The sequence below is a fragment of the Adiantum capillus-veneris genome, chromosome 22 (genome assembly GCF_014529385.1).
Source record: "Adiantum capillus-veneris isolate H3 chromosome 22, ASM1452938v2, whole genome shotgun sequence".
Classification (NCBI taxonomy): Eukaryota; Viridiplantae; Streptophyta; class Polypodiopsida; order Polypodiales; family Pteridaceae; genus Adiantum; species Adiantum capillus-veneris.
The window spans coordinates 3423815-3447838 of NC_140952.1; the positions used below are offsets into that span (position 1 = coordinate 3423815).

Consider the following 24024-nt stretch of genomic DNA (forward strand, 5'->3'; position numbering starts at 1 on the left):
ACAACGGTCGCCGCGATAAGCGCATGCTGGACCATTGGCTTTTCAAAATGGAGGTTTACTTTTCAAATACTGATCTCATTGAAAGCAAGAAAGTTGCTTTGGCTAGCTCTCTACTAAAGGATACTGCATTCCTTTGGTGGCATCGCCGCATCAAAGATGGAAAAATCACAGCTACTTGTGACAAATTCCGCCGCGTTCTTTGCAAGGCTTTTGAGCCTGCAAATGCAAATTTCCACGCCCGGTCTTCTCTCCGCCGCCTGAGCCAAACTGGCTCCTTGACCGCGTACATCTCAGAGTTTCAGAAATTAACTCTTGAGATAGAGACACTCTGTCCTTCCGACAAACTCCACAGTTTTGTTGACGGACTTGAGCCTTCCCTGCGAGATGATGTCCATAAATTTAACCCTGCCACACTGGATGCTGCAATCGCTTATGTTGAGCGTCTTGGTGACAATCGGCGCCCACTCAGAAGTTTCCTTCCTGGTGATCGAGTTTCCAATTCTGCAAGCTCTTCACAACGTAATTACCAAGGACAAGGTGGTCAGAATCAGCGTTCTTTCTCAGGAGCTCACTCTTCGAGACAATACTCTGCTGGACAAACTTCTTTTCGACCCCAATCTTCTGGACAAGCAGCCATTTCCAGAGCCTCCTCTTCGGCAAATAATCAGAATCGACGAAACAATCGTCCCAATCATAGAAGGAATGGTCGTCGTGATTTTCGGTCAAATATGTCTGCTAGACAGCAATCCTCTTCATCAGCTCCTTCAACCTCAAACTCCAACCGTACAAGATTATGTACAATTTGTCATGGAGATCACAGATGGCATGAATGCCCCAAGAAGCCAAATCCTTCAAATCCTCGCCTGAATTCTCACATGGAGACCACAATTGCAGAACCTATCCACAGCCACCTCCTGTCCCAGACAAAGGCAAACAGGCAGCAAGGTGTGTTCGAGTTTCCAAGGTTGTAAGTGCCTTAATGATGAATGCTCGGAATCACGTTACTGCTCTAGTGGATCTTTCGAATCAGGTTCTCAGCCTCCTTGGCTTTGTTGGCAAGCAGCCAATCAACGTTCTTGTGGACAGTGGGTGTTCTACTAATTTCGTCAGCACATCTTTGATTACTAAATTGCGCCTTCAAACTCAACCTAGTGAGGCAGCTTACCAAGTAGAACTTGCTGATGGTTCCTTCCTCAAGTGCAATAAAAGGATTGAAAAGCTGGATTTTCAGATACAGGATTACCAAGATCAGCTTGGTTTTTCAGTTATGCCCTTGTCACATTACGACTTGATCCTTGGCCAATCTTGGTTATTTCAGTATAATCCAATAATCAGTTTCAGAGATCACTCAATTCGGCTCTTTCACAAGCAACAGGAAATAGAGCTTCGTGGTCTTTTCAATGCCAAACCCATTATATTGGTTTCTGCTTTACAAATCAAACGGCTGGTTCGAAAACGTGATTGTGCTACTGTCTTAATCATGTTAAGAGATGCTAAACCCGGTGCAGAAGAAGCAGAAGTTAAATCCTCCTCAAATATTGCCTATTTGCAGCAACCCTTCTTTCAACCACATTTGGACTTGTTTCCCGACGAGCTACCAACAACTTTGCCTCCTCGGCGTCCCGTGGATCATCCCATTGATTTGATCCCCGGTCAACCTCCACCAATTCGAGCCCCTTATCGAGTTTCATACTCAGAGTCTCAAGAGATACATCGGCAGCTAGAAGATTTGTTGGATAAAGGTCATATTCGCCCAAGCAAAAGTCCCTTTGGAGCTCCTGTTCTGTTGGTCAAAAAGAAAGATGGATCTATGCGTCTTTGCATCGACTATCGTGCTTTGAATAAGTTGACGATCAAAAACAAGTTTCCCTTGCCTCGCATTGACGAGTTATTTGATCAGTTACTGGGAGCAAAGATCTACTCCAAAAATTGATCTAAAATCAGGGTATCACCAAATTCGAATTCGCATGGGTGATGAGTACAAGACAGCTTTTCGCACAAAGTATGGTCACTATGAATTTCTGGTATTACCATTCGGGTCAACCAATGCCCCGGCCTCTTTCATGACGCTGATGAACGAAATATTCGGACCATACTTGGACAAGTTCGTGATCGTGTATTTGGATGACATTTTAGTTTTCAGTCGAACGATGGCTGATCACAAGGAACATTTGAAGCTTGTCTTCCAAGTTTTGCGAACCAATGTGCTATACATCAATAAGAAGAAAAGTGATTTCTTCAAGAATCAGGTGGAATACCTTGGTCACATTATTTCTGCCAGTGGCGTTGCAGTCGATCCCAAGAAAATACAGGTCATAGTGGATTGGCCTTTACCGCTCACCATCTCAGATGTGCGCTCCTTTTTGGGACTTGCAAACTTTTATCATACCAAGGTCCACAAATTCTCCGACATTGCAGCTCCTTTGACAGAGCTTACCAAGCAAGATAAACTTCAATGGACTGAAGAAGCAGAACAATCGTTCAAAGCCCTTAAACATGCCTTGACGACAACTCCAGTTTTGGCTATTGCAGATCCTACTCAACCTTTTCAGGTCATGACCGATGCGTCAGATCGTGCTTCAGGAGGTGTTCTTATGCAGAATGAGCGTGTCATTGCTTTTGATAGCCGCAAATTTTCAGCCATACAAATGAGATACCCAGTTTATGACAAGGAATTTTTAGCCATTGTTCATGCTTACCGCACTAAAACATTATCTTCTTGGCGCAGATTCCGTGGTGCAGACAGATCATCAATCATTGACATACATTTTTACTCAACCGGTGATGAATCCTCGTCAAGGACGATGGGTTGAGTTCTTGGCAAATTTTCATATGATTATTCAATACGTGCCAAGCCTTGCAAATGCAGCTGCAGATGCCTTAAGCCGTCTTCCTCGAGCCATCAACTTTGCCATTTCCGGTGTGCAGATGGAAATACCTGCTTGTTTCAAGCATGAGTATTTGACAGATCGAGATTTTGGGAATGCATTTCAAGCCCTTAAATCATCTACTCCGACTCCTGCAGAAATGAATATGTTCGCAACTTACACCATTGTCAATGACTTGCTGTATTACAAATTCGATTGGGATCATGGGAAGAGTATTTGCCACTTGTAGAGTTCGCATACAATAACTCTATCCATTCAGTAACTGGCATGACTCCATTCCAAGCATCTTATGGGCATACTCCTCTTATACCGACAAACTTTGTTCTTCAACACAAAGTAGCTCTAGCAGATCAGTTGGTTCAAGAAATGCAAGATGTACTTATTCAAGTACGTGACAAGTTGGTTCATGTCCAACAAAAGTACCAGAAACAAGCCAATAAACATAGACGACATGCAGATTTCCAAGAGGGAGATTTGGTTTTATTATATGTAGCACCTCATCGCTACAAAACTGTGAAATCGGTCTTTCCAAAGTTGCGCCCTCGCTTCTATGGACCTTTCAAAATAATCAAGAAGTACTCAGTTGTCAGTTACAAGTTGGAACTTCCACTCTCATGGGGAAAACTTCATCCAACTTTCCACATTTCTTGGCTCAAACAATACATACAAGGAGATTCGCCAATTCCAGACTTATCTTCTTATGTGCCAAAAATTGAAGATGAACACATAATTCTTGTTCCAGAAAAGATTCTTGATGTAAGACAAAAAGAAACAAGACGAAAGATCACAACAGAATTTCTTGTCAAGTGGATGGATCTTGATGAGTCAGACTCAACTTGGCAGACGGATGAAGATATGCAGCAGTACCCAAACCTCCTTCAAGAATTCTTTGAAAAGCGGAAGACTTTCATCTAAACACGGGGTTTTAATGTAAATGGGAGGGAATGTCACGATTGTGACTTGTTACACTCTTCTTGATTCATTACAGATACAGATGCGAAGTGTGACTAACCCAGGAGGACTCCTGTTCTCGAATGGTCACACCCCTTCGCCCAAAAGACATACCTCTTCACCAAAAGCCACACTCCTTCGACGATTGGTCACACCCCTTCACCATACGGATGCGACTCTTCACCCAATGGTTGTAGCTCTTCGCCGAAAGGATGTGTCTTTTCGCCTAAAGTCATGTCTCTTCACAAAGAGACATGCCTCTCCACTGATGACTATTCAATTCCTATAAAAGGAACCCTTGTATCACACTTTCAATCAATCAAACACAGAGTCTTCTAAGTCTTGTTCTAAGTTCAGTTTCAGTTTCTTAAGTCTTAATCATGAGTTTAAGTACTTAATTAAGGATTAGCGACTAGAATCCTTTACAGGAAGTATTATGTGTTCGCATGATTGATACGCACGCATTGTTCAAATGTTTCATTCGTGATCGTTTCCTGTATTTTACTCACCGTCGTTATGTGATCCCTTTTCCTAGGCATGACATATTGTACGTTGAGCACGTTTCTCTCATGAATGAGCACAAATGTATGCGGATTTTTCATGAAAAACTGAAAAGTATGTATGTAAGGAAGTCAAATTCCATGTCTCTTCCTTGGCATGACATAGTTTCCGAACGAGCACATGAAAGTATGAGCACCAAGCGTGGGCATTTCCGTTGTGATTTGTCACAATTGATTGCTCTAGATCATAAGAAAAAGATTCGATCTCATTGTTTGCATGTGTTTGATGAACGGGTTGTCACTCCGTCTCTATGTTCATCTACATTGCATGCACATTCTTTTAGGAAGCCAAGATTTTTTCCCTTCACTTTACATGGAATGGGTATGTTCATGGTTTTGTCTTGGAAATGGTTTCAAGAATTTTCAGCCATGGAGATTCTTGAAGATAGAAGAAGCATGACTCTCGACGCAGTTGAAGCATCGAAGGAGCCACAGAAGACTGTCGCTTTCGACGCGGCCCAAAGAAGCAAGCGTTGCAGACCTTTATGAAGTTCAAGTACCGCACGACCCACACATCAGAGTGGGCCGGCGAAGAGTCCCTTCCAGGATTCCGGATGCTATTGGCGATCTCGCTCGACGCCATACAGTTCGGTATCAGTACCTCACTTTGAAAAGGAGGGGATGTCATGTGACACATCCAACCCTATGTGTCCGTGGACAAGCTACAGCATGATCAGGGTTCAGTCAGACCAGTCAGTCTAGATTAGAAGTAATCTGGGACTTTTTGTGAGTCTATTCGTAGACCGTGCATGCCCAGTCACTTAGCATAGATGCATATCCTCTGATTGCACACAGCATGATCATCAGTATTCTCTTCAGAATCCATCAGATTCAGTGAGGGGAATTTTCCAGTGCATTTAGCCTATTTTCCCTATTTTTGGTATTTTTCACTTATTATTTTTAAGTGACTTTCCAACAAAAGTAGGTGGGGCAATTTTGCTAAGTTAATATATAAGCAAACCCAAGTTAGCACTTTCTGGTAGAAGAGGCAGCAACAGCTCCCCGCTCAACAAGCACCTTCTCAGCAAGAACCCATCAACCCTAGCCTTTGCAGATTCTCTCTCCAAGCCCCTAGCGTTTTTGGACATCATCAGCAGTACCTCCCCATACCTAGCGTTTTTCATCTCCATCAGCACCTCTCTCAGGCTTTGGCGTTTTTCACCTTTGCAGACATCGCCACACGCACAGACCCCTAGCGTTTTACTAACGCTACAGATCAGTTCCAGATTTGCCAGCGATTTGCTAACGCTACCACAGCCATCAACGTTTTTTGTTTTCAGCCTGAATCGCATCAGAAGGTCAGCGTTTTCAGCCCTATTGGACAGTAGCAGATTCAGCCCTAGAAGCATTGCAGAAGACCCCCATTTTCAGCCTATAAAAACACAACCAAAACGGTCATTTTCAGCCACCGAAACAGTCCCCAAATTCAGCAGATAGAAGACCACAGATTTCAGCCGTAAAGTCATCGTCGTCATCACCGTCGTCGTCGTCGGCATAGTCCAAGTTGCATCAGTCCATTGCATACGCATTGTACCACTTTGTGCAATTATAAGTAGACCACTCTCGCCGACAAGAGTGGGGCCTTTGGAGGAGGGTTTACGTCTCTCGTGTCGTATCTCTCTTCTCTCTCTATCTCTTAGTCTCATACACTTGCACACACAGTGTCCATTCACTTTGTTTGTGATCATAGCATTCTCTCATTAAGAACGGAAGATTATACCTTCCATAAGAACTAAAAGGAACCTTGAGCAAAATATGGATCACTCATCTGAGCAAAGCGCAAACATTCATTCCGCTGCACCTTACATTGTACTTGATGAACTTCAATTTCTTTACTCGCTTTTTTTTTGGGAGAACTGAATGATGGATGAAGGTCGAATATGTTTTGACCTCAACAAAAGAACGCCAACATTTTCTCCACACTCATGCCGATTGCTTTTCAGAGGGCCTGCCAGGCGAGTCACCATCCGCTCGTCCTACTATTGATCTGATACCTGGAAGCACACCACCGAACCGGCCACCTTATGAAACCGGCCTGTTCAATCCAAAAAGGGCGGTAGACTTTACTTTAAACCTTGATTTAGCTTTCACCCATTATTAGTCGTCTATTTTAACTGTACTTTCAAGACACAACAAAGGGGAGAGGGATACAGGCTGCTAGATTGCACCTGTATGAGTAGACGGACACCAGATTGGCCCCTAACTTAGGCGCCCCTTTCGGTATTTCTTTATTATTCAACAGAGGGAATAAACGTTGTGGTTCCTACAAGCTGCCCCGCACAAACTCGGCTGAATTTCCACTGTTCCAGCCCGATTTCGGCAGCATAACTGTACTAGAACCCTTCACGGTCAGTATTCCTACGCATTGACTGACTTTCCCGACGCATACGGGCACTTTGCAAAACCTGGCGAGAATCTGCAGCACGCTGAATTCTCTGTTTTCAGCCCTGAAAATGCGCCAGATCGCCTGTACAGCGGTCCCCTTGCGTCCCCGAACCTCCTGGGGGTATTAGGGTCCGTTTAGGGCCAAAACCCTAAACCTGCAAAAATACACAGCAGGCTGTAATTTGCTGTTTCGGGCTCCGTTTCGCGTGCCGGTCGCATCCCTAGCAAGTCCTCGAGCTCCCGCACCTGTAGGGCTACTTGCCCTTTGAATCGGACGAGATTTCTGGCGTGAAACCTCTCCGAATTCACCTGTACCTGCGGGGGGATTAGCTGCTAGCTAATCCAGTACCTATGCAAGAGGCTCTTGCCTCGGCAATCGCGCATGAACCCACACAACTGTACATTGGTCAAATGAAGAGCCCACTAGAGGGGCATAACATACTGCCAAAGGGGAGAGAGAGGGCAGTGCGTAGCGTGCAGGGCATCACTCCTGGCACCGCATTGTGCATAAGAGGGAAAGCAAGCACTCCATAGCTCTTAACCTGTGACAAAATCAGCAAATGAGCCCTTCTTCCCTTCAAATTCAGCGCCAACTCCTTCTTGCATTGGAAACTGCACCAGAATGTGCCACTTGGCACATTTACAAGCATTTTCCCGTTTCGGGGTTGCCGCCTAAAAATATCCCAACCGGTTGCCCAGTTGACTTCACGGCAGAGTAAGAAAATGTTCCCTTTGTCATTCCGGAGGTAATGACGCCAACACATTTTCAGGTCCCAAAATAGCAGTTCCCTAAATTTTAGGAGATGCTGCCATTATATCTTTCTAGGTCATCCGACCCTCTTTGTACACTACGGCCACATCCAAAACTGAAATGTAGCCTCTGTAGCAAAGGATTCCACTTTGGCTAGTCAATGACCCCACTTGGCTAACCATAGTCCTTGTCCAACCTTAGTGCTCTCTTGCCCTCAGGCCTGGACTCCCTCTGGACAGTTCCACACTAGCTATGCAATGCAGGGCAGTTAGATTTCCCGAGGGGTGTTTCCAAAATGTGAAAGTAAATAGATAATAAGAAAGAAATCAACAAAAAGGATAGATAGTAGTCACACGCTGGTGACATACCCCCCTCTTGAAATCTCAAACGTCCTCGTTTGCATCTATGTCGTACATGCTTACTGTCAACACTGATGTATTCAACACCTGTCAACACATATACGACACATACATGCTCATTGTCAACCCTGGTGTATTCAACACCTCGTCGACTCATGTATTGCTTACGTGTGAACCCTGTCCCAATGACATAGTGGTAGCTTCGCACTCTGCCATTGCTTTGAGTCACTAACGTTCCAATGACAAAATGGTAGCTGCACATTTTGCCACTGTCTTATAGTACACGTTGGATCCCGTAACACTTTCGAGCATATCCAAACCGACAGTTTAAGAATGCAGTTACACATGTACTCTTTAATAGAAGCAATCACTGTATCCTTGACAAACTGACAAGAAATACTCACTTCTATAGCACCAACCAAACTTTTGGACATTCCATAAGAGCAATTGCCAAACTGACAATCTGTACAGCTCTAACATTCATGTAACAGGTATTTGATTTGAGCTCACTTTAAATACCATGTACATCATTTGTCTCAGAAGCCATTGTCAGACTGACAATCCATTTAGCTTTGAAACTCAAGGGGTCAAGGTAGGTTGCAAATCGAAGGCTTCCAGGTAAAGTGATAACACAGTTGGTGACTCTGCAAGTTCACCTTCTTCCATCCACTTAGCATCCATTGGTGGATAGTTTCTGAACTTTACCAAGTAACGCCTAGCAACCTTGCCTTTCACTTTTCTTTCTTTGTGTGCCAAAATCTGTTCAGGGACCAAGATCTCGTCAAGTTCCTCGACTTCCGGCTGATCTTCAGCTGGCATATCTTCTGGCACATCACCCACATAGGGTCTGAGAAGACTCACATGAAACGCATTGTGAATCTTCCAACTGTCAGGCAATTTCAGCCTATATGCAACATCACTGATTATGTCGCACACTTGAAAAGGCCCATAGTAACGCATGCTAAGCTTTGGAAAGAGTCTTTCCTTGCCCTTCATCTTCTTTAACCTTGCCTTTTCAAAGCGTAAAAGCACCCAATCACCAAGTGAATATACCACTTCACGACGGTGACGATCAGCTGCTTTCTTTTGCTTTGCCTGAGTCCTTTCTAAGGCCACTTTGACCTTCTTGTACATTTCATCCATGTCTTGAACATACTTATCTGCTTCAAATATCTTGTCCTTTGTATGCAGTATGGGAGGAACTTTCTTGCCACCTTCAACTATCTCAAAAGGTGCCTTGCCAGTTGATGAATGCACTGTATTATTGTATGCATACTCCACCAATGACAAATACTGCTCCCACTTTCCTTTATGCTCTGACACATAGCACTTCAGCAGATCTAGGACAGTAGAATTTGCCTCTTCTGACTGCCCATCTGTTTGAGGATGAAATGACGAAGAGAATTTGAGCGTGGTACCCATATTCTCAAACAAGCCTTTCCAGAACAAACTAGTCATGCGTGGATCACGGTCGCTAATAATCGACTGTGGCATGCCATGATACTTGAAAATATTGCTCATAAACAAGCGTGCCATCTGATCTGGCTTTATCTTCTTCCTGACAGGAATAAAATGAGCCTGTTTGCTGAATCTGCAAATAATGGTCCAAATACCATCGTTTCCTGTCTGCGTTTTCGGAAGATCAAAGATAAAATCCATAGCAATACTTTCCCATGGTTTATCTGGAATAGGTAGTGGTTGCAATAACCCTGGTGCCTTTTGCCTGTCAAACTTGACCTTTTGGCATATTAGGCATTCTCGCACAAAGGCATCCACATCCCTTCTCAATGTAGGCCAATAGAAGAATGTCTCTACCGCTTTAACTGTAGCATCGATACCACGATGCCCTGCATACGGTGGGACATGACTCTCTTCCATAATTTTGCGTCGCAATGGCTTTGTGACACACAATCTGCCATGCATCATCATGAACCCGTCTTTAAGAAGATAGTGTTCATGCCGTTGTCCATCCATTAGTTGCTCGAAGACCCTTGCAAAATCTTCATCATTTGCATACTGTTCTCTCATATCATCAAGTTCATGATAATAAGAAATCGACACAGCTGAAATTTGTGGCTTCCTTGACAAGGCATCAGCCACAACGTTCTTCTTGCCTTCCACATGCACAATCTGAAAATGGAACATGGACAAGATATTTGCCCATCGCATATGCTTTTCAGATAACTTTGTCTGTGTCAAGAAGTATCGCAAGGTCTGATGGTCCGTTTGGACAACGAAATCTGCACCTAGCAGGTAGTGTTTCCAACTTAAGAGCGCATGAATCACAGCCAGTAACTCTTTCTCATAGACCTGCATGGTCATCTCTGGCCCTTGCAAAATTCTGCTCTCATAGGCTACTACCCTGCCATCTTGCATTAGCACAGCACCAATGCTACTACCGCAGGCATCACACTGGACCACAAATGACTTCCTAAGATCTGGCAACACAATGACTGGATCCGAAGTCATCTTTTCCTTTAAGAGATTAAAAGCTGAAATCTCTTTTTGTGTCCATCTAAAGGTGACTGCCTTCTTTTGAAGAGCATGTAAAGGTGAAGCAATCTCAGCAAAATTTCGGATAAACCTTCTGTAATAGGAGCATAGTCCCAAGAAGCTTCGGACATCATGCACCGTCTTCAAATTTGGCCATGACTTGATCGCTTCAACTTTTGCAGGATCCATTCTGACACCATCCTTTGAGACAATGTGTCCCAGAAAGTGAATCTCTTCCAGAAAAAACTCACTTTTCTTTGCATTGATGAGCAACCTATGACTGCGTAGCTCTTTGAACACAATGGCCAAGTGATGCCTATGCTCCTCTTCATTCTTTGAGTAGACTATCATGTCATCAAAGAATGTACCAACAAACTGCTGGTGTGGACGGAAAATTCTGTCCATCATCCTATTGAACGTAGCAGGAGCATTTGTGAGACCAAAGGGCATCACTAAAAATTCGTAAAGGCCAAACGTTGTTCTAAAAGCAGTCTTGTGCACATCCTCTGATCTAATGCGGATCTGATGGTACCCACTCTTTAGATCTATCCTGCTAAACATAGCTGCTCCTTCTAATTTGTCCATAATATCATCAATTCTAGGTATAGGGAACCTATTCTTGATGGTATTCTTGTTCAGTGCACGGTAGTCGATGCACATACGCCATGAGCCATCCTTTTTTTGCACCAACAATACTGGAGAACAAAATGGAGATGAACTGGGCTGAATCAGCCCCTTTTCTAACAGCTCCTGTACTTGGCCCATTATCTCTTTCTGCTGAGCCGCACTAACCCTGTACGGAGGCTTGTTTGGTGGGCTACAGCCTGGCACCAAATCTATCGCATGGTCCTCGGGTCTCTCTGGCGGTAATTGAGACGGTAATGAATCGGAAAAACAGTCACTATACTGTTGTAAAAACATTGACCTTTCTTTATCTAGCACAGATAAATTTGATTCATCACAATCTGACACTTCACGTGCAAAAACCAAGTACGCAGAAAGATGCTTTTTCATTACAGAAGTAATAGCAGAAGCTGATACAGTAGGAATAGACTCCCCTTTAAGCTTTACATCCAGAATGTGAGTCTTTCCCCTGCTCTGTACAGTGATCTTTTTGTTGTAGGCATCCATGATTCCCTGTACACGAAACAACCAAGGAATACCTAACAACACATCACATCCGTCCAGTGGCATGATGTAAAATTCTTCAGCATCTACATAGGACTGGATATGTAGACGCAACTTTCCAATGATGGGTGTCACAGCCTCTGTATGGCCAGGACATGCCAAACCTGCCTCTGCTGTATACCCCATCTCTTCAGGTCTGATTCCCAACTTTGAAGCCAATTCTGGGGAAATAAAGTTGGCTTTGGCACCTGGATCAAAGAAGATAAGCACTGTTTGATCCCTAACCTTTCCCCATGCTCTGCAAAGCTCACTTGCATCTGAATTTGGCTTGTCGCCCACCATATCTGGCACTAGACCAGCCATGGGCTTCTTTCCCTTCCTGTCCTCCTTGTCTTCAGAATCAGCTGGCCTTTTCTTTGTAGGACAGTTGTAAGCAATGTGGCCAGGCTACTCACATATAAAGCATTTGTTCTCTGTCCTCAGGACCTTCTTTTGCTCTTCTGACTTGCGAGGAAAACGTCTTTTCCATTTCTTTGCTGGTCCTTTTTCTGGTTCAGCCGTAGCTTTGTCTTTCCCTGTGTTGGCTGACTCCTGAGTCCCTTTAGGAGCCTCATTGGGAACGTGCTTTTTGGCTGAATTTTTCTTGCCTGATCCTGTCTTGACGCCAGTGTTAAATTCACAATCTTCTCCCTTGAGCAAACCATTGCCAGTGTTTGCTACCTCGATGAGCTGCGTCAAAGTAGTGACTTTTGTCTTCGTGCAGTATTTTCTCAATCCTTTGGGTAGGCCACAACAGTATTTTTCAATCTGTTCTGTCAATGGCACAAACCTATAGGAAGTTACTGGAAGTAGAGCTTTCCAAAACTTCCGATTGTAATCATCCAGATTTCTACAAGTGGCAGCATTAAGCTGGTGCCATTCTGTCATGACATCTGCTTCGAAATCATCAGATAACCATGCTGCTGCAAAAATCTGCTTGAAGTAAATCCATGTGGACGGAGCTTGCCCTTGAAGCAATAAAGTTGTCCACCATTGTCCCGCATTCCCTGTCAAGAAAGTGGCTGCCTTGCGGACCTTTGAAGCCTCTGTAAAATTTCCCCCTGCATAGGCCTTGTCAAACTGCTGGAGGAATGAAAGAGCCTTCTTCCTGTCATCAAACCCTGTAAAGGTCGTGAATGACACTCCTTTGCCACCTTCTTTGTACGGAGTTGGCCTCTCCAGCGGCGTTAAATTGTCATATGGAAGTGACTGAAACATGGGAACACTATTAGGGTTCATCTGTGTTCCTTGGCCGCTATTAACTTGACCTGGAAATGCCATATTTGGCTGCTGATTTGTAATTCCAGCCATACCAAAATTTGCTTGTGGCATCCCAAATTGTCCCTGAGTGCTTTGAAACCCTGGTTGCATACCCATGACACTGTACATGGGGTTAGGCATCATCGTTTGAGCACCCCCAAACACTGTTCCTGGCGTATAAAACTGTTTTCCAGGTGCATGACCAGCCATGCTTTGGAATACCGATCCACCTCCAAAATAGCCAGGGTGTACTGAAGGTGGTGGGAAGACCTGTTGCATAGCCTGTAGGTTGCTTCCCTGCCCATTAGAACCAGCTATAGGCTGTTGAAAGGTGGCGGGCTGAATTGGTACAGCTTGAAAGACTGGCATCTCAGCCACCTGTTCTTGCACCTTAGGCATAGGTTGTGGAGACTGCATGTTCTCCGTCAAGTGTACAGGTGTTTCCATTGACTGTGCGGTATGAATCACCTGTGCTCGAGCCTTAACAGGCTTTTGAATATGATCCAGTGACCCAACTTGCTGAGACGGAACAGGAGGTTGCAGAAAGGCTAGAAACCTCGGATTCTGCATTACTTGTGTGAACATAGCCACAGCAGTAGCCAACTGGGTCCTGAATATATCATCATCAGTCTGTGGTGGTCTTGAGGACTCACCCACTTCATGTGTCTGTTGACCCTGTGAAGAGGAAACCTCTTCAGTCACATCATCTGGTCTGTCAGCCATAATTGCAATTCCCTGTGTCTGGTCTATGATCCCTTGTGTCTTCAAGCCCAAAACTGACCAAGGCTCACTTCTATAGGAAAAAGTGATTTAATCCCGTCGATGGAACCATGAAACCGGCCTGTTCAATCCAAAAAGGGCGGTAGACTTTACTTTAAACCTTGATTTAGCTTTCACCCATTATTAGTCGTCTATTTTAACTGTACTTTCAAGACACAACAAAGGGGAGAGGGATACAGGCTGCTAGATTGCACCTGTATGAGTAGACGGACACCAGATTGGCCCCTAACTTAGGCGCCCCTTTCGGTATTTCTTTATTATTCAACAGAGGGAATAAACGTTGTGGTTCCTACAAGCTGCCCCGCACAAACTCGGCTGAATTTCCACTGTTCCAGCCCGATTTCGGCAACATAACTGTACTAGAACCCTTCACGGTCAGTATTCCTACGCATTGACTGACTTTCCCGACGCATACGGGCACTTTGCAAAACCAGGCGAGAATCTGCAGCACGCTGAATTCTCTGTTTTCAGCCCTGAAAATGCGCCAGATCGCCTGTACAGCGGTCCCCTTGCGTCCCCGAACCTCCTGGGGGTATTAGGGTCCGTTTAGGGCCAAAACCCTAAACCTACAAAAATACACAGCAGGCTGTAATTTGCTGTTTCGGGCTCCGTTTCGCGTGCCGGTCGCATCCCTAGCAAGTCCTCGAGCTCCCGCACCTGTAGGGCTACTTGCCCTTTGAATCGGACGAGATTTCTGGCGTGAAACCTCTCCGAATTCACCTGTACCTGCGGGGGGATTAGCTGCTAGCTAATCCAGTACCTGTGCAAGAGGCTCTTGCCTCGGCAATCGCGCATGAACCCACACAACTGTACATTGGTCAAATGAAGAGCCCACTAGAGGGGCATAACATACTGCCAAAGGGGAGAGAGAGGGCAGTGCGTAGCGTGCAGGGCATCACTCCTGGCACCGCACTGTGCATAAGAGGGAAAGCAAGCACTCCATAGCTCTTAACCTGTGACAAAATCAGCAAATGAGCCCTTCTTCCCTTCAAATTCAGCGCCAACTCCTTCTTGCATTGGAAACTGCACCAGAATGTGCCACTTGGCACATTTACAAGCATTTTCCCGTTTCGGGGTTGCCGCCTAAAAATATCCCAACCGGTTGCCCAGTTGACTTCACGGCAGAGTAAGAAAATGTTCCCTTTATCATTCCGGAGGTAATGACGCCAACACATTTTCAGGTCCCAAAATAGCAGTTCCCTAAATTTTAGGAGATGCTGCCATTATATCTTTCTAGGTCATCCGACCCTCTTTGTACACTACGGCCACATCCAAAACTGAAATGTAGCCTCTGTAGCAAAGGATTCCACTTTGGCTAGTCAATGACCCCACTTGGCTAACCATAGTCCTTGTCCAACCTTAGTGCTCTCTTGCCCTCAGGCCTGGACTCCCTCTGGACAGTTCCACACTAGCTATGCAATGCAGGGCAGTTAGATTTCCCGAGGGGTGTTTCCAAAAAGTGAAAGTAAATAGATAATAAGAAAGAAATCAACAAAAAGGATAGATAGTAGTCACACGCTGGTGACACCTTACCATGTAAGCCGAGCCCAGAACAAAGAGATTATGAACCAAGTGAAAGACCTCTTGGAAAATGGTCTTGTCCAGCCTAGTACTTCACCGTATTGCTTTCCAGTGTTGTCGGTTTTGAAGAAAGACGGATCTCGAAGAATGTGCATCGATTATAGAGCTCTCGACAAAATCACCATCAAGAACAGATTTCCGATTCCTAGAAACGATGATATACTCAACAGATTACAGAGATCCTCGTGTTTTAGCAGGATTGATTTGAAGAGTGGATATCATCATATCCGAATCGCGCCGGGAGACGTCTAGAAGACAGCCTTTCGGACGACTTTTGGTAGTTTGAGTTTTTGGTGATGCCTTTTGGCCTAACCAATGCTCCTACAACATTTAACCGGATGATGGACAAGATTTTTCGAGAGTACATGCTATTTGTTGGCACTTTCTTTGACGATATTATTGTTTTCTCCAAGAATGAGGCAGAATATAGAGATTATCTGCTTCGAGTCTTTCAGGCATTACGATATCACAAGTTAGTGATTAATGCGAACAAAAGTGAATTTTTTTCTACCAGAGATACACTTTTTGGGACACATTGTGTCAGCAGCAGGAGTGCAAATGGATCCGGCCAATTAGAGACTATCGTGATTGGCCCGATTTGAAGAATGTCCATGAAGTTAGAAGCTTCTTGGGATTGTGTTCGTACTACAGGCGGTTCATTAGAAGTTTGCAGAGGTTGCTTCCCCTTTGCATATCTTGACACAGAGAGGAGTCTCTTTCTCGTGGGGACCCACAGAGGTGACTGCCTTTCAGACTTTGAAAGAGAAATTGACTACGGGACCAGTTTTGACTTTGTCGGACTTGCAGAAGTCGTTTGAAGTATATTGTGATACTTGTGGTCGTAGTCTAGATGCGGTCTCAATGCAAGAAGGCCAATGTCATTGCCTATGAGAGCCGATTGTTTTCAAGGCCGGAAATTGACATCACAGATTTGTGAAAAAGAGCTTTTGGCGGCTATCCATGCTCTTATTCAGTGGCAACATTACCTACTCGGAGTCGATTTTACGGTTTTCACAGATGATGGGAGTTTACGCTACTTCTTGTCACGGAAGCAGCTGTCGAAAAAGCAGTTGCGATGGGCAAACGTCTTGTCACACTTTACTTCCGGATTGTCCATGTGCAGGGACAGAAGAAATTGGTGGCAAATACTTTGTCCCGAAAGCCATTGGTTCTGGCTATTTCCGCGATACATCATAGGAACTTCGAGAATATGGTTGGTCAGTACGCCACAGAACAGATTTTGCAGATGTATTCAATTGAATACAGAAAGGGGAGATAGTAGCGGACTATTCCATTCGGGATGGCTACGTGCGTTACACAACCGTTGAGGGAAAAGGTTCTAACCGAATGCCACTGTCCGCCTTTTACGGGTCACCGCGGCATTGCTACCACCTTGAAAGGGGTAGAGAGATACGTCTTTTGGCCGAGACTCAAGAAGAATGTGGACGAGTTTGTGCGCAGCTGCTTGGTATGCCAGAAGGTCAAGTTTGACAAGCATAAAGCACAAGGAATGTTACAGCCTTTTTACCCATCCCCACCCGCCTTGGGAAAATATTGCAATGGATTTCATCTCCCGAGAACACAGCGTGGGCACGAATGTTTATTGCCCAGGTCTTCAGATTACATGGCATGCCTGAGACGATTGTCTTCGACAGGACCCAAGGTTCACGAGTTTGTTTTGGACGGCTATTTGGGAGAACACAAGCACGTGGTTGCAGTTCTCGTCATCATTCCACCCGCAGACTGACAAGCAATCAGAGATTGCCAATTCAGTGGTTTTGGATTTATTGAAGTCTTATATCTCGAATTAGAAGACTCAATGGGAAAAGTATCTACCTTTGGTGGAATTTGCACGATACGCTCTTCGACGAGGAAGGTGCCATTTGAGATTCTTGAATTTGCTACGAAGGTTCCATCCTTCCTTTGCACGAAAGATAAAATTTTTCTTTGAAGTCGACCTGTTCACAAGGGACTTGGTCCGGAAGGCTTCGCAGAAATTTCGGGAAAGACAAAAAAGGGCAGTAGATCGTCATTGTCGCGATTTGAAATTGAAGGAGAATGATTGGGTGTTCTTACATTATGGGAAGGCACTCTCGAGAAAGAAAAAAAAGGGAAAGGAGCGGCTTCTTTGAAAGCTTAGCATGAGATAGTTTGGACCTATCCAAATTTTCCGAAAAGATAAATGATATCTCCTTTGGCCTGAAAATGCCAGAATACTTGGAGGATTCACGATGTTTTTCATGTGAGTCTCTTGAAGCCTTTTGAAGGCGATGTGCCTGTTGATGAACAACCCGAATTGGACAAAAACGAGCAGATACTCCTTCCAAAACAGAAATTGGCACGAAAAGAAAGAAAGAAGGTAAAGCGAACTAACGGTTCTTGGTTAAATTCAAGACCTACTTCGCATTGGATGTGAAGCGAATGGAGGAGGAAGACCTAGCAGATATTCCTCAGAATGAGAATCTTTACCTTGAAGCTTTTGGTTTAGCATAGTCTATTCCAAATGGAACCCAAAATTCAGCTTGGCCGGAGATCTGGAGCAGTGGGTTTGCACAAGAGGGGAGTTACTCCGCTCCTTTGTCAACAGATGCCTCGATTTTTGAATACTAGAGTCGCTGATGTCTCTTTGAGCTTTAGGGATACACAGAGCTGACAGTATTTTGCTGGATGACTTTGTGAAATGGAATTCCGGAATATGAAATTGATTTGTTCTTGACTTGTTTGTAAGTGCAGGAAATGATAGACGAAATGACTGCAGCATTTTGGTCTAATTGATCTCGAATAGACATGGTTGCAATAGGGGTTAGTCAATTGGGCATCGATAAGGTCCCGACTAGATCTAGATGCGATTGCTAGCTACATTGCTGATAAATCATGGTCTAAGATCCGAATGAATGTTGAATGTCATGTGATGTCCTGTGATGTCGAGTCATGTCCTGTGATGTTGTGCGATGTGACTGTCGATTGGTACATGTGCTAGATGTATGTTCCTAGTATGTAGGTACTAACAGTCAGTGTCTGCAAAGACGGTTTATGGCCTCTGTCTGTTTTGCAGGCGTAATCGAGGGCAATTACAATGCTTTCAAGAGGGAGGTATGTCACAAAGTGATGACGTGGCTACTCGCTCTGCAGGAAACCCTAACCCTAAAATCAAAAACCCTAATTCTGTTGAAAACCCTAACCTAAAACCAGTAACCATAATTTTGCTGAAACCCTAACCCTAAAATCAAAAACCCTAATTCTGCTCAAACCCTAACCCTAAATTCAAAAACCCTAATTATATCCTAACCCTAACCCTAACCCTGATTTGCTGATGTGGCGGGCTGACACGTGGCTTGCTGTACGGACATCAACGTGATTTACGAAAAATTGGGCAGCTTTTTTTGGCGTTGCTTTTTCAACGCAAATTGCTGAGAAAGAGAGAGAGAACCCTCTTTGCTTTATTTTAGCAAGAGAGAGAGTATGTGCCCACGATTAAGGAAAAAGGAAGTCGTGGCGAATCTTGGCAAATGCGGGCGGAAAAAGGGCAGACTAGGGGTGCCGACTGCAGCGCGCAGAGAGAGAGAGAGAGAGAGAGAGAGAGAGAGAGAGAGAGAGAGAGAGAGATGCGAGGGCGACCGCTGGGGGCTATGGGCGCATAGCAGGTAAAATCTTTTTTTTTTCACTTTGTGAATCGCTTGAGACAGCAGCAACCACTGGAGGTTGGGTTGGCTAGGGGAGTTAATTTAGACGTTCATGCTCACGTTGTGAGTTCGGATCTTTCATCCACTTTTTACTAGAGATGAGTCCTAGCATAGCAGTGGAACTTGAGGATGGGGTCAGAGGAGGTATCCCACGCAGTATTGAATATAATAAAGGCTGCACCAGTATGTCTTAGATGAACCTATTATTTTAGCAAGAGAGAGAAATAGAAAGCCTCTCTGTTTTATTTATTAAAAGAAAGAGAGAGGAAGAACTTTTGCTTTATTTTCAAAGCTTTTACTTAAAGCTTTTGATTTCAGCTTTTGGCGCTCTACTTTTAGCAACCCTTGTAACTTTAAATATGTGAGCAGGCCTCTCACAACTCAGAGCATCTAGACGCAGAGTCTGAGTGTGACGCCTGCCCGCACTCTTGTACTTTGAACTCAGCTTAATATAAAAAGAAATACTAAAAGGGGCACCAGTCTTTGGGGCCAATATCTCTAGGCACGGAACTCCCCTAACCAGTGTCAAATAAAATAGTAAACTGTGAACTGTTTTGAAGTGGTTATTTGGTGCTGTCGTGATAGATTCTTGACTTGGAGTGTCCAAGTCTGTTACAAACTCTCTATGAAGGAGACGAAGAATCTCCTCTTGCTCATCTCTCATCTGCTACTCGATGTCCTCAGTAGTTGGATCAAGCACCATCTTCACCTCTATGGGATCTACCTAACCAAACTTGTGTTACAAAGAGTTCGATCCTATAGTGAAATCAAAGAGTTAACAATGAACAAAATCACAAATTACTTGCTTTGGTGTTCACCTCTATGGGATCTACCTAACCAAACTTGTGTTACAAAGAGTTTGATCCTATAGTGAAATCAAAGAGTTAACAATGAACAGAATCACAAATCATTTTCTTTGGTGTTCCCAAAGCGTGGTAGACTCGCACAAGCTTCATGTTGGCTCTAAACTAAACCAATCTCTCTAACTATGCAGTGCTCAGTCAATTGCGTATTTTGGTGTGGATCAATGAGTAAGCACTCCAATTGCCCTCACAAGCACCCGCAGAGCAATCTTTCAATTGGGAAATCACAATGCTTGTGAAATTGCATACTAAACAAATAGCAAACCACAAAGTTGAAAGCTCTCAAAGTGATAAACGGTTTAGGGTTTAGTATTTACCTGCGGATCCCGTAGTTCTGCCACCAAGTCAAATGAAACTTGGAAGCCTCCTATCTTAGTGTCACTAGGCGCACAAAAAATGGGCATAAGCTGTTGATGAAGCTCATCATCTCAGCATCGATCTCCAGCTACGTGTCCTCGTCATGCATCAATGAGATGTATCAATCGCGCAGTGCAAGCAAATCTCTGTCATGAATTAGTTCTATATTATTGTTTTGTATGCCGAAATCCTTGAAAGAAGGAGAACACAAAGCAGACCAACGGTGGAGCAATCAAAGACAAGTATGGACAAGTTCCAATGGCGGCAACAACATCAAAAGCCGGAGAGCAACTACAATGAGGAGCACATATAGCAAAAGAAGTGGAAGAAAAATCCCTACAAGAAGGAACCACCAATTGTGTTTACTATGAGGAAGATATACTTTGAAGAAATTTTTTACCTTCTCCTGTTTAAGGGGAGGCTTGTCATCTTAGAGGGAATTTTTTATTGTCATCTTAGAGGGGATTTAGTATTGTCCTCACCTCTGTGGATATGTCATCCTGATCAGATCCCAAGGGGAGGATCGTTGAGTGGGTATGTCCATTCCCTGGGTGGGTATGTCCATTGCCTGACCTACTACTACCTATAATGTATGCACTATCTCTTAGCTATAGATACTAGTGTGGCATATCACCTTGTGTGGCACGTTATCTAGCTTAGTAGCCTATGTGGCATGTTATCTAGAATAATATCTCGATTATTTAGGCTACTTTACATCATCGATAGCTCTTTTATATAAGAGCACCTGTTGTACATTCTTATCAAGCCAATTTCTAGTTTTATTTTGTATCATTGCTTGCATCACTTCTTTTATCATGTCTTAACCATGAATGCTCTTCACTAATTCTCCCTAATCCCTACAGCCCACATAGTTTGGGCCTATAAATCAACTCATGTCTCCCAAATGGCTCACTCATCCTTTCCCGATCTACTTGCTAGTGTTGTTCGATGCCCACTGAAGTGCAACAACACCTACCAAACACCATGTACGAACCATTTATGCAAAGAGGGTTACGACTAGCAAAAAGTGATCTAGCATGCAAGTCCTACAAACAGGCTCATAGTATTGCCGATCAAAATTCCCTAGGCTCTATAAACAAACCTTGGCTCCTCGTTTCTCTTTTTCGCATTGCTTAATTCAAGTTAAGAAGTACACATAGTGATGTTAAAAAGATTTGGATCACGAGCTATCCAAGGGCCTTTCATTCTCTATTATTGAAAGCCTTTTTTAGACTCTTCCTGTAACAGCCTAGCCTTGGCCTTTTAACCTCCAAGTTTCTCGAGTAGAATCACATCTCATCAGGCCCTTATAACACTCATTCAGAGACCGACATTGAATGCTTAGGCTGGGTTCAGACGAACCCGGCGGTTGCTTAGACTCGAAGACTGCCTGCAGCCTCACCGTTCACAAGAGGTGGAGGCAGCCAACACTACTGATTGCGTAGCAAAGCTGAGAGCTGCCAATTGAGGTTCAAACTCAGAGATCCACGTTTTGCGCTGCAAAAGCAGATGGAGCTTCACATTACCCGGGGAAAGGGGGGGGGGGGGGGGGGCATCTTGAGGTGGGTCCAGAAGTTCGCAGCCTGCTTTTCAGTGAGTGAGAGAGCGCCACCAAGGTAGTACGCCCCTTTCCTTACCTCTGCTTCTGCCTCTGCCTCAGCTGAACCCAGCCTTAAAGAACACTTGCACCTAGGATATTTGACACGTCAGAGTATCTGCCTGGTGTCTACATTAATTGCCAAATAACACCGCAGCCTCTCTTTTGAAAAGTATGGACTTTGCAGGCCACCTTCAGCATTTTTCCAATCAGCACCATATACAAATGGCACATGTAGCTATGGAAGTGCAAGACACCAGCGACGCTAATGTGGCTAACACACCTAAAAGTTACCAATGTATCCAGTAATAATCAAAGGTCCACACTCGTCAATAATATTATAATACCTGGCAGATTAAAAGTGTCTTTTACTCATTCCTCTTTTTTAAATGAAAAAAACTTTATCTAATAATATTTATCATTCAACTTTAAAGAGCAGCATCTCGGCTTAGGAACCTCTATGCCATCACGGTGAAACGAGCTTCTTAATCTCAAATCAGTGAAGAGCACACCTGGATGCTTGCTCCAATTTGCTGTTGGTCCACTTGCACGACATCCTTCAGAGAATCTGCAAACTTCTCCTTCAACACCCTTTCAATCCCCATCTTCATGGTGACAGTAGAGCTTGGACAAGTACCACAAGCACCTGGAACAAAGCAAACAAGTTATTATTCTTCTGCAACCACTACAACAACCTGCAAAAATAGAGACTAAGGTATGTATACTTACATATGAACACACAGTCAAAATAAACATTGTAATGCACTGAAGCAAAGAAGATTTATATACCTTGAAGCCGGAGAGAAACAATCCCATTATCCACAGACACAACTTCCACATTGCCACCATCAGAAATAAGATAGGGTCGGACATCATTTAAGACCATGTCTACATTCTCGACTGAAAGTTCAAAGGTATCCGCTGAATAAAGCCCATTGGCTACAGAGGACCCTTCCTTATTATTTCTCTCAAAGGGGCTGACTGGAGGTGCTTTGTCTTCCACTGCTTGCAGGACTTTTCCATTAACAGTCTCTCTGGTTTGGCCATCTATGACACCACTCCAATCATCTCCTTCAACCGCTTGCAAAAGCTTCAGCCGCCTTGTCTTTGCATCATCGTCTTCTCCTTGAACATCATCACGCAAATTCTCCCCCATAGCTTTTCTCATCTTTAGCTTCTTTTCTTCATACTCAATTTTCTCAGTTTCTGACATCACAGCAGCCCCAATGCCACCCTCCCATAGATCTTTCTCAACAGAATTTCCGGGAGGTGGTGATTCGCACATGGAAATCCATTTCTGCCTCTCTTCTTCAAGCCGAATTCGTGTGATCATAGCGGAATCTGAGTAAGCCTTGACCCTAACAAAAGCACATGTCTCTCTACCAAACTTATGCACATGGGATCTGAGAGAAACAATGACATTCCTGGAGAAACCCACATATTGCAAAGCATGTTGATTGTTGTAGAGGGAAAAGACACCTGCAAACTTTAAGCCATCACGAGCAATAAGGTACTCATCAAGGGCTTCCACAGAGGTCCCATCATCAGTGACGGAGAGACAGGAAGCGTCTGAGGAGTGGACATCTGCATCCCCATCACCATACAGAAAACCGTGCAAGCCCTTGTGACCCTCAGGTACATTCTTGTCAGAGACCACAGAAGATTGCGATTGCAATGCTTCTCTTTCTGAAACGGATGATCTTACTACCACGCTGCAGTTCCCATGACTGCCGTAGCTGCTGCATTGCTGCCTTAAAGCATGATAGCTGAAGTCTCCATAGCCCCCCGCCTCAGAGAGAAAATGTGTGGGGAGCGATGGCGTCTGCTGTTGTAGCGGAAAGATGAAAATGTTAGACATCATCTTTTCAAGAGCTTGCCATTTGAAAGTTGCATTTCCGTAGATATCATATACAATCTATCCTCGTTTTGAGACGATATGCGATATGCGATACTTCGTGCGACCAATCAACATGCTTCCCTTATTAGGAGGGCTAAATCCACACAACATTAAATGTGGGGTGGATCCACAGCTCACAAGTTCACACACAAAAATCAGTGCAATTGTAGCAGCACATCAAAACTCTCTAAATCCGGGCATATCATGTTGGGTCACAATCAAGAATCATAAGAACAAGGAGAGATACATCATGTGCGTGCGGGTGAGGTGGTTAGCCCATGTGTCACAAAGCCTCTCTCTGAAAACCCAAGTCTAGTGAGCTCTTTAACAAATCGATATGAGGTGTGTGTCAAACACCAAAAGCTAGTCTCTCTATCGCAAGTTCAATACGATGATTTCATATAGCTATAGCACATCAAATGCAATGAAACTTACCACTTATGATATGCAGA

General features: G+C 44.1%; 2 protein-coding genes across 2 annotated transcripts in view; one reads left to right on the forward strand and one right to left on the reverse strand.

Moving 5' to 3' along the window:
- NFU1 (NFU domain protein 1) overlaps positions 1 to 23592 on the reverse strand; it is a 42207-nt gene extending 18615 nt beyond the window's left edge. The window contains exons 1-2 of the mRNA XM_086496058.1: positions 22465 to 23592; positions 22188 to 22321 (exon numbers count right to left, since the gene is read on the reverse strand). Of these exons, the coding sequence (XP_086352184.1) occupies positions 22188 to 22321; positions 22465 to 23536 (1206 nt within the window). The 5' untranslated portion in view covers positions 23537 to 23592. The remainder of the gene's footprint in view (positions 1 to 22187; positions 22322 to 22464) is intronic.
- Positions 830 to 1933, forward strand: LOC147428853 (uncharacterized). Its single transcript, XM_086495448.1, has one exon. The coding sequence runs from the start codon at positions 830 to 832 to the stop codon at positions 1931 to 1933; it is 1104 nt and encodes a 367-aa protein (XP_086351574.1).
- Positions 23593 to 24024: the final 432 nt, after the last annotated feature.

Coding starts and splice junctions, on each gene's coding strand:
- LOC147428853 (XM_086495448.1), top strand. CDS start 830: ATGCCCCAAGAAGCCAAATCCTTCAAATCCTCGCCTGAATTCTCACAT.